The 11290-nt window shown below is 34.7% G+C and overlaps 2 protein-coding genes across 4 annotated transcripts; both read left to right on the top strand.

Annotated features, from left to right (window-relative positions):
• The first annotated feature begins 1546 nt into the window (after nucleotides 1-1546).
• On the top strand, nucleotides 1547-4656 carry LOC132274694 (probable E3 ubiquitin-protein ligase RHA4A). The gene is made up of 3 exons (XM_059776026.1): nucleotides 1547-1972; nucleotides 2123-2208; nucleotides 3879-4656. The coding sequence occupies exons 1-3, from the start codon at nucleotides 1757-1759 to the stop codon at nucleotides 4090-4092; spliced, it is 516 nt and encodes a 171-aa protein (XP_059632009.1). The 5' UTR covers nucleotides 1547-1756; the 3' UTR covers nucleotides 4093-4656.
• A 980-nt stretch (nucleotides 4657-5636) lies between these two features.
• On the top strand, nucleotides 5637-10526 carry LOC132274693 (uncharacterized). 3 transcript variants are annotated; one of them, XM_059776025.1, is made up of 9 exons: nucleotides 5637-6270; nucleotides 7372-7485; nucleotides 7979-8047; nucleotides 8153-8172; nucleotides 8246-8298; nucleotides 8401-8431; nucleotides 8591-8669; nucleotides 9956-10095; nucleotides 10255-10526. In XM_059776025.1, exons 1-9 carry the CDS (start codon nucleotides 6096-6098, stop codon nucleotides 10258-10260), a joined length of 687 nt encoding a protein of 228 aa, XP_059632008.1. In that variant the 5' UTR covers nucleotides 5637-6095; the 3' UTR covers nucleotides 10261-10526. The 3 variants fall into 3 exon arrangements, with proteins under 3 accessions (XP_059632008.1, XP_059632007.1, XP_059632006.1); XM_059776023.1 differs by having other exon boundaries at nucleotides 5649-6270; nucleotides 10236-10526; XM_059776024.1 differs by lacking the exon at nucleotides 8246-8298 and having other exon boundaries at nucleotides 5645-6270; nucleotides 8384-8431; nucleotides 10236-10526.
• The last annotated feature ends 764 nt before the right edge of the window (nucleotides 10527-11290 follow it).

Genomic DNA, 11290 nt, shown 5'->3' with positions numbered 1-11290 from the left:
TATAATAAGTTCAAATTATAATAAAATTAACGAGTTTGGATTCTCTCCCGTGCAATAAATGGATGGAAGGGTGGAAACCACCCCACAAGCAGAGTGGACCTCCCTACTGTAAAATTGTCTCGACCCTTTCAGTGCATTGAATTGTAGAGTATATCCAGTTTAAGAAACGAATGGAAGGATAAAGATCATCCCCACAAACATAATAGATTTCCCTACTATGAAATGATCTTCATTAAAGAATTTGGATCCTCTCCTGTGCACTAAACGGATGAGAGGGTGAAAATCACCCACAAATAAAGTGAACCTCCCTATTGTAAATTTATCTCTACCCTTTCAATGCATTAAGCCAGAAAGTACATCGAGTTTAAGAAACAAATTAAAGGATAAAGTTTACAAGTGGTTATGCATGTCATTGACTTGCCAACTCATAATTCTTTAGATTTAAGTAGAAAATAAATCATAAGTTTCTTTCAACCTAAATCCTTTGTTTATTTCGGAGATTAACATCTTATTTGTTTATAATAATTTCAAATTACAATAAAATTAACGAATTTGGATCCTCGATCTCCTGTGTACTAGACGAATAGGAGGGAAAAAATCACTTCACAACCAGAGTGAACCTCCCTAGTGTAGAATTATCCCTACACTTTTAGTGCAATGAACCTTATAGTACATCGAGTTTAAGAAACGAATGGAAGGATAAAGATCACCCCCACAAACAGAATAGATCTCCCTAATATGAAATGATCTATATTAAAGAATTTGGATCCTCTCCTATGCACTAGACAGATGGGAGGGTGAAGATCACCCCACAAGCAAATTGGACCTCCTTACTGTAAAATTATCTATACCATTTCAATACATTGAACCATAGAGTACATTGAGTTTAAGAAACGAATGAAAGGAACCCCCACAAACAGAATAGACCTTCCTATTGTCACATGATCTCTATTAAAGAATTTGAATCCTCTCTCGTGCATTAGACGGATGGGAGAGTGGAGATCACCCCACAAGTAGAGTGGTCCTCCTTACTGTAAAATTATCTCTACCCTTTCAATGCATTGAACCATACAAATACAACGAATTTAAAAAACTGATGAAAGGATCACCCAAACATAATAGACCTTCTCTGTTGTGAAATGCTCTCTACCCTTTTAGTGCATTGAATCGGTCAGGGGACCGAATTCAATATTAACATTAGTGTGAGGTGTTCAATTACTTGACAAGAGGCAAAGTCTCACAATTTGATGGTTAGCTTTTGTAACAACTAACCATTACCAAAGCTAATCATTTTTACTTTCTTTCATCAATCAGGCAATAATTCCCGAAGTCCCCTTTTTTTTTTTTTTTTGTTTGGGTAATGAGTAAAATTTGAAGTCATTAACATTGTGGGAATGCATAATGATGTTGGGCCCAAGCAAAGATTAGGGATGAGGATGGAGGAGCTAAATCGTTCTTGGTGTTGGGCCCCATATCTTAGTGGTCTTGTCGCATCACATAAAAAGGAAGAATAGAGAATATATTGTTGATCTCAAAAGTTCTGTGCAGGCTTCTATTGCTGGCTCTTTTATTAAAAGTAACATTTTTAGTGAGTGTTCATAGTTCCTCTTCTCATTCTTACAAATATCCTTCAACCTCTCCCTCTGTGTGTGTGTGTGTGTGTGCACCCATTGATGCTTAGTCACCATAAATACACTCAACAAGGCCATTGGACCTCTCCTGTATCACTGAATTCTCCTAAAAATCAGTGTTTTTGATGGGCACTCTTCCTCAATCTCCAAGCCCTCCTCACTTATATTCACAAGCACTCCAATTAAAGCTTTACCAAGCTTTCATATTTTCAATCCCAATCCTCTTCTCCATTATTTTGTTTTTGTTGTTTTATTTGTTCTACCTCAAGAGGAGGGCTTATTCAGTACCTCCACCAATTCTTCCAACCACTTTGAATCAAGCCTCCCCTTGTATTCCTTCAGTAAGTCATCTCTCTCTCTCTCTCTCTCTCTCTCCCCCCAACATCAAGAAATGGCAGAACAAGAAGAATATAAACACACACACACACACACATACATGGGATTTGCTTGATTTTCAATTTGTTTAATGTGGTGTTCTGTTTTATATACAGACTTTTGAGACTGGTTTGAAAGGAGAACTCAAAGACAGGCTTGCTATAGTCTTGTTTGATGAAAATCTGAAGGCAAGGGATCCACTGTAAGTATTTACATTTGAGTTGAGCAATGGGTGGTTGTTAAAGCTTGCATTTAGAAATCAAGGAAATTTCCAAAAAATAGGGAAACATGATCAAACTTGACTCATTTATGTTATGAGTGATTTTGTTAGATCACAAGTTAAATCTCCAATAATTCAGTTCCTCTTGTGAGTTATGTTGTTTTCTTGGTAATTTTCATTATTGTGATGTGATGTACAATCAATCAATTCCTCCTACATGTGCACTCCAACATAGTTGAAATGGTGGGTCCATAATGATATGGACAATTGAGATTGACCACTCACAAAAGCTATTTCTCAATTAAAGTAAGAGCATGAAATTTTGAAAATAGTTTGAGAGCGAGAATGCCTCTACAACTTATCTTTTTCACTCTCATGGCAAGAAACTCAAGCGCGCACATTGCCCCTATGAAAACTTGAACTCGACCTTCCAAAGTAGGGCCTCTAGACTCTTTATATACGTATATCTAAGTATGAGTATACTGCATAGATCAAATTGAGTAAGTAAAATCCTCCACAATTATATAGAAATATTTATATATTTCAACAAAAAGAATGGTTACAAGCTATGCTAAATATTAATAGAATTACTTGGAATATGATTATGATAGTATTTCAGTGGCATTGGTGTTTTTCCTCAATTATCTATGCATGTTATATGATTTACAACTAACAACGAATTCGATTGAAATGTACTAATTCAAAGAGGGCAGGGTGGCAGATTAGGACAATCAGGAATTTGAAAGTGCCTCAGATTAGATAAGAACATATTCCTAAAGCACCTGTTGTTGATAATGTAATCTATTCTTTTAGGCAAATATGCCCTGCATAAACTATATTTTCATGGCTACAACTTTTTCCCTTTTCTTTTCTTGTTAGTTAGAATCTCAAACGGCATCCTCTACTTTCTAAAAGGTGTATTTTTTGGAAATTCTAACCACAAGAAAGGAGCATAGAAGATAAATGGGATCTTAAAAGAGATGCCCCATAAATTATGTGAGCAATTGTGCACTTTAGATAGGTTCATGTAAGATGGTCCCTCAGTGAAGACTGAAGAGTAGGAAGATCAATCGATGAAGAAAACTCTGCTACCAATTAATGTAGGAAGGAAAAGTGAGAAAGAAGATAGAGAACAAGAGAAGAATGAGATAAGAGGGAAGTAAAGAGAGAGTGTGAAGAAGAGAAGATAATTAGGGGGAAGGAAGATAAAAGAGGAAGAGATAGAAGTGGAGGAGAAGGGATTGAACCAAACAATATACTCTGTAGTTGAAATATTTCTCATAAATCAGATTATATATAGACTTTTCTCTCCAACCTTTTCCCTCTCTCTTAGGAGAAAGAAGTGAAGTAACCGAACCAAACAATATACTTTGTAGTTGTAGTATTCCTCATAAATCAGATTATACATAAGACTTTTCTCTCCAACTTTTTCCCTCTATTCTGTTCTTTCTCCTTTCCTCCCACTTCTCTCCTCTTCTTCACTCTCTCTCTTTCTTCCCTCTTCTCTTATTCTTCTCTTGTTCTCTCTTCTTTCTCTCTTTCTCTCCTGCATCACTAATCAAATTTGCCTTGCACTAAATAATCAAAATTTCCAAGTTTTGCTTTCTTGTAATACTAATATTCTCCCTATGGAACTCTTGAAAATATGACAGATGTTGTGTTTGCCTGGGAGAATTTGAGATCAAACAGGAGCTGCACCAAGTGCCATCATGCAAACACCTCTTCCACGTCGATTGCATTCACCACTGGCTTCACTCCAACACCACTTGCCCACTTTGTAGATGCTCTGTTGTGCCTACTGCTACCAAACTCGATCATTCCCAGCCGCGGCAAGCTATTGAACCAGACATTGCAGCCTCAGGATGACCATATGTGTGTGTGTGTGTGTGTGTGTAACCCCCAAGCAGCACCAATAGAATAGCAAATTGCAACAAGTTATCTGTGTTTGCTCAAGAAATCAACTGCAGATGATACTAATGGAATTAAGGATCACTTGACGTTCTTAGTATCCAAAAGCTAAATTCATGAACCTAAGTGATGCCTAGAATTATTCAAGTTGAAATGAAATGGTTTCTAATACTCTCATATGCATAATTGCATAACATATATTCTTTTAAGCTCTTACCTCTGTCAAAACCTTTTGTGGTAGTGGCTGTTTAAGGATTATTAGGTTTGTCATGCACAAATTCTAAGCGTGTATAAGTAGAAGTGTACCTCTATGCGCGTCTTAAAATGAAAACCCTGGACATCGATCAAGATTTTTTTTTTATGTGTTCAACTTGTAAGAATACACTTGCTGTGTTGTCCGAGTGATTAGGTTGTCTGTTCAAGCCTTTTACCCTTTGCTCTCCTCACCGCTAACCCTTAACATTATTGTCATTAAATACAAAATAAAAATAAAAAAACTTGTAAGAACACCTGTTGAAGGAATTTTTTTTTTAATTTTTGGTGCATCACTTTTTAGAAGATCAAACTATCCTTAGCCCTGTCACCAAGAAAATACCACTTTGAGTTGGGAAAAAAATCCATTCTTCTCCCTTATATTCCTTTTACCAGTCTCTTTGTTTTAAACCGAAGAAGAAACACGGGATTAAGAAAAGAATGACGATGAAGATGAAGAAATATGCTCCTGAAATATGTTCATTTATCATTCTTTCCTTGATTTTTTTTTTCTTTTTGTTTTCGTATAAATATTTATCATTTCAAATACAATATTGTTATATTTTGGGTTGCATGTAGTTGGTTGTATGCAATTGGAATTGGAATTGGAATTGGAGAACATGGCATAACTGAATTTTGTAGTAAAGAGGGAATTATCCCTCAAAGCTACACCCTATTAGTATCTTTTATTTTATTTTTTTATTTTTTTTTTTAAATTGTGTGCTTATTTTGGAGAGTAACTATTTTATTTTATTTTATTTTATTTTTAAAAGAAAAAGCAAGTGAAGTGCAAATAGAGGAAAATGAATGTATTTTCTAAGAGTCACTAGTATGTTATTTTATTTTAAACAAAAATAATAATTAATGCAAATAAACAAAAGTAAAGTGAAAGAGTGGTGACTCTAAAAAGAATTAGCCGACTTTTTTCATGGTTCATCTCCAAAAATATTTAGGAAGTTTACCATTAAGTTCTACCTTTTATTTTCAAAGATAAATAAGTTATCTTAATTTTCAATAACACCAATAGTCTTACTTTTAAAATTTAAGTTCTAAACCACTCAAATTTTCATGTATACCCTTACCAATTTAGATACAAAGTCTAAATACAAAAAATAGTATTTTATTGACATTTTTGTAATAGAAATTTTAGTCTTTTGTATATTAACAAATTCATTGAATTTAAATTTAATTAATTATAATTAAATTCACATTGAACTATTCATTAATTGACCAAAATTTAAAGGAATATAGTAAAAAAGAAAAAAAGAACTACATATCAATTTTTCAATAAAGTAATAATTGCAAAAATGTATTTATAATCTGTTAAGGGTATAAATTAAAGATATAGTGATTTACAACTGTTAAAAGTGGAATTAATTGAAAATTCATAAAGAAAAACAAGACTTTTACTGATAATTTTTTCGAAATATTCAACACCAAATTATGAGTAGTGGGTTGATCTCTCACGAACAAAAGCCTCTCACTTTATTTAGTGCATGTACACGTGGCAACATGTGAGAGCGACATCCGTAATAACAAAAAATGATATGACATTAATTTATCGATGAAATGACAGTAATACCCTTGTAACATCATCTTGTCCAACTCCATGAGACACTGACCTGAACCATCACTTCTGAGAGAGACTTCTTCAGATCACAGAGGGGAAAAATTTTATAGAGAGAGAAAGAGAGGAGAGAGAAAGACAGATGACGCTGGGGTCGGAGACGCAGGCATATGGAGAGCCCTCATACTGGGACAACCGTTACGCACAAGAGCAAGGGCCTTTCGATTGGTACCAAAAGTACCCATCTTTGGCTCCTCTCCTCCACCTCTACATCCCTCGTCACCACCGTGTCCTCGTCGTCGGCTGCGGAAATTCTGGTAACACAGCCAATTATATATATATATATATATATATATATATTGGAATATGCGATCTCTATCTAAAGATCTGGTGTGTGAATTGTTTTGTTTGGCTTAAGAAAATGTTGCTTGGGTTGGGTTTTTGATTGTTTATTATGATTCATAAATAATTGAGTTTTTAGTGTTTGTAATTATTGGGCATTTATTCTTTTTTATTGTTTGATCTGGATTTGTAGTGTACTTGGAAGAACAATTGGTAGTCTCTGTATCAGCTTTGAATTAGGTTTTGCAAACATTTGCATTCAATTATTCTAATCCATTTAGCAATTCATTCCACTACAATCACTCACTGTAAATAGACTGAAATGTTACAATTGGGAGCAATATTTTCAATAAGTGAAATTGCGATTGACCTTTTTCTATTTTCAAAAATATACAAATTTGGGAGGGGGTTGTTGTGGGTGGGCTTGGCTGTGGTTTAATTAGTACCCTATTATCTTGATGGTATAAAAGGGAATTACCCTGTTGATGATATGTCTATTGTTAACATCTATTAATTAATAAATATACATACAGTATTTACCAACTGTCTAGAAGTTGTAATAAAGTTCGAATGGGTGTACTTGTCTTCATTTACATTAGTAGTCTAGGTCTTGACATTGAAAGTTCTAGTCTTGACTCCATTAAGACAAGGATTTTCCTGTTGCTCAAAAAATCTAAGAGGTTAGATTGGTCAACTTGACAAGAAGAGACAGAAAGTTCAGATTTTATGTGTGCTTATTACTTGCAAAAGCAATGACATTGAGATTTGCTCTAGGGATTACTAACGAAAATATTATGGAAGCATGCTTTTTCATAAATGTTTCAAGGTTTTTTTTTTCCTCCTTTTGTTGTGTGTGTGTGTTATATTGGGCTTTATGTGGTTATGTCATAAAGTGAGAGATAATCATTTGAATGTCCAGGAGAAGGCTTTTTATGGAAGGCACAATTTCCTTGTCAAAGTCCCTTTTCTTTTTCATCCTTTAATAGATAATGCATGTTCGGATGCATTATTGGCAGTAGCAATTTCATACATTTACATCTTCATGAGACCACTTATTATGCCATTTTGGTTCCCAGCATTTAGCGAAGGCATGGTTGACGATGGTTACGAGGATGTTGTCAACATTGATATATCCAGTGTGGTGATTGATGCTATGCAAAAGAAATGTAGTAATCGTCCACAACTGAAATGTATCCTATCATAATTTGACATATTGTGGAAATATCTGGTTCTCAAAATTTAGTTCAGCAAGTATTAGAATTTTTTTTCCTCATTGATCAGTACTGTAGGTGTTGCTAGATTGCGATAGGTCAGACTTGATGTGGATATTCTAGGGTCTGACTTCAGTCATGTGCACACATATGCATAGATTTTCATCTCAAGATAATGCAGTCTCTTTGTGTTTGGCCTCAAGCTGGTTGGCCTGATAATTGAATGGAAATCAAAAGTCAACTACTAATTTGGAAGAAAAAATATCATCATAGAAAATGCAGTGTATGCTACATGAAGGACTAAGGACGCCAGGATCCATACCTGTTGATCTAAATAATCAGAAGGACCTTAGATGCCTGTGAATATTGGCAGAGATATTAAAGAGGGTGAATGTTTTACAACTCTTTAAATTATAAAGTTCCCCAATAAGGAGTTGCATGCCACGGTTGCATTTTCCTTAATAATGAGCAGATATCAAAATGGATGTCACAGATATGAGTACCTTTCAAACAGATTCCTTCGATGCCGTTTTTGACAAAGGTAAACTTAATGGCATTGCTCCCATTAACATTGCATGCCATGAGTTGCATTTTATTTAAATAGTTTTAAATCTATTGCTGATATTGTTTTATATGCTGCTTACAGGAACCCTAGATTCTCTGTTGGTGAGTGTGTCGTTTAATAATATACTCTATCCTTACATAGAGCTGATTTCTTACAGAAAGTATTTGTTTTCAGTGTGGCCATAATTCACGGCAAAATGCTGGTAAGATGCTCGAGGAGGTTGCAAGGTATATTAAAACAACTTCCAAAGTATAACACTACTCTTTCATATCGTTACTTTTTCTTTCTTGATCTGTTGATATATTGAAGCAGTTGATGACAAACTATAGGGTCCTCAAGGACAAAGGAGTTTATATACTGGTATAGTACCTTGTTCTTTATACCATTCCAAAAAGCTTATTGTTTTTGTCGTTTACCTTTTCCTTTTTCCCCTTCAATTTTTGAGAATTTACTTAAATTATCACAGCATAGCTGTCTGCATGTTACTTATCAAAAAAATAAGTTTCACACATTTTGCAGATTACATATGGAGCACCAAATTATCGTGAACGCTTGTTGCGAGATGCGTGGTCATGGACAATAAAGCTACATGTGATAGGTTAGTTAAAATGCCGATGTGGTCTAATCATCTTATTTCTAGAAGTAAAGTCTCTCAGATCATGACCTCCTAGTCGTTGCACAAATACACATATATACACTTTTTCTTTTTCTTTTTTGATAAGTCACATTTACACATACAATTCTCACATCTGCTTTTTCTCTTTCTCAAACACCTATTCCCACACGCGTGTCCAAACACATGCAACCTCACCCAAAAGATGGGTACAATCTTAAATTCATGCATGATTTCCGATTAACTTTTGATTTAACTATTTTTGTGCTCAACAAAGTTGCATAAGGTCCATATTTCTTAGGATGGTCTTAGAGAAAATTGGCCTTACGCCCCTGGTCTCTCTGGCATTCAAGCATTTTATATAACCCGGTGGATTGCTACCATGTCATTGGTGTCTAGCTAAGGATTCGACTCCTCTTCGGTATTGAATCCATCAGCATCTTTTTCTGGTGAACCCAGCAGCCAAGATGTTGCTATGTCATCTAGTACGGAAAATACCCAAAACCTTCCCAAAGCTGTTGTTTCATATTGTTATAACGTAATATATTTCTAATATTAACAGGATGTTGTTTACTTTCAAAGTTTTAGGGTTCTGTCAGGCCATTCGTCTCTCTCCCTCTTTTTCTCTGAATATCGTGTCTGTGGGGATGGTGGTGGTTGGACCATGGATCAGATTTCTGGCTATGTAGAATTCCTCCACCGTCTACCAAGCCCCCTGCTATCTCGCCCACATTATCTCACTTTGATCAAATCACAATCCCATAACTGAGATAGGTCCTTAGTAGAAAGAAACAGAGAAGGAGATTGGCATCTCCAAGTAGACAAGATTCATGAGGTGAAAAGGGTAGCCAATGGCTGTGATGGTGGTGTGGGTGAGTGGTAGTGGAGGGGTCAATGAAATGGGTTAATCAAATCCCAAGTCATTGCAAACGAAAGAACTACCAGTTGTGAAGATGAGTCTTTCTAATAAATTTCTATTCGTGGGTATTATTAAACATTGATTTGTTGCTCAAAAAATGGGTCTAGTGTTGACAGCATAGACTGCATCACATTTTCCCCGTTGGTGCTATAAATATAAAATGCAGCATTTGGATTGGTCTTGGGAGATTATTTCATTCGATGATGTTGCAAAATCTTGGCTGCTCAATTCACCGGTGGAAGCAGTGGATGGATTCAGTAACAAAGAGGAGCCGAATCCAATCCATCCAGCTATATGCCTTTGTGTGGTAGAAGTTTTTTTTTTTTCTGAATTTGGCTGACTGACCATGCAGAGAAACTTGTATCAGAAGGAAGCTCCGAACATCATAAATGGGACCTAACTTCTCCTCTTTCATTGGATGATGATGGGAGCTCCGTGGAAACAGTTCTTGGAAAGAACCCTGATGTTCATTACATTTATGTATGTACTAAGGTCAGTGTATACAATTTCCTCTCTCATTGTTCACTTTCTTTATTGCTTTCAAAGACCCACTTGCCTGAACATTGTTTGAAAGATCCATGCTTTGGTTTTATTTACATTTATGATTATCTTCATTCTCTCTCCTGATTTAGGATGATTCTTTACGGCCAGGCTTGACGCATGAACCGGCAGCTGTTTGAAGTAGTAGAAGGGTATTTCTGTCATTTGTAACATGAATTTTTATGCTCTAGTCAAATTGGTGAATATCTTGTGATTGAATAATATATTATGTAGCTTACATATATGGTGTCTAATTTGTACTTAAAATGTTGCCAGTCGCAGTTCTCACTGGATATGTAATAATGTTTACAATGCCACCGTCAGGTGAATTGTAATTGGACCGGTTCTGCTATAATGGTTCAGTTTCGAAATTTTTCATGGAATCCTATTTTAGTTAGAAAAATATGCTTACATTGGCCTCCTCGAGGCGATGTTTCGGTGTTGACACTTTGAATTTAGAATTAGAGAAAATTTAATACAAACTTTTATCTAAAGATTCTTTAATTTTAAAATCAAGAACATAACATTGAAGTAACCATATTTTATAATTTGCCAATTCTCAAAAAAAAAAAAAAAAATGTATAATTTGCCTTAACCTGTTATCTTGATCTTTCTTTAAACTCTCAAGGATTATGAAATTCAAAACGATAAATTGTAGTTTGATTTGTCTTTCTCGGATTATGAAATTGTGTTATTTATTATTTTTATTTGTAAATAACGAGGATATATAAGCATCTATTGTTATGTAAGTCGGATATAGAAATTGATATATTATTTTTTGTACAAAACGACTGAATTGATCTTGCATTTTCACATATGTTCGCAATTTTTGTGTATATATTGTGTATTAGTTGTTTATCGTTCTTCGGGTTCAAGTCTAATTATGAACTTGCCTAAACCAAGAATCCACTTTTGCCTATGATAAGTGCAGAGTTTGTAATGTCAGTTTAATTTCTGAATTTCAGTTCAACGTTCATGCATGAATCGAGTCATGAATGTTTGAAATGAGAGAGCAATTTTAGCATGTTTAATTAGTTAATATGAATTTCTTATGTTATTTTTTTTTTCTATTTAATTAGCAATTTTATGTTATTTTGTTTTCTATGATGACCATGAATGCTCAACCTTAAGCCCAACAAAATCTGAT

Source organism: Cornus florida, unplaced genomic scaffold, assembly GCF_030987335.1.
Source record: "Cornus florida cultivar Cherokee Brave unplaced genomic scaffold, ASM3098733v1 CherokeeBrave_3.0.0_Hap2_Chr09, whole genome shotgun sequence".
NCBI classification, from domain to species: Eukaryota; Viridiplantae; Streptophyta; class Magnoliopsida; order Cornales; family Cornaceae; genus Cornus; species Cornus florida.
Note: the sequence above shows the minus strand (reverse complement) of the source record. Positions and strands in the feature narration are given on the sequence as shown.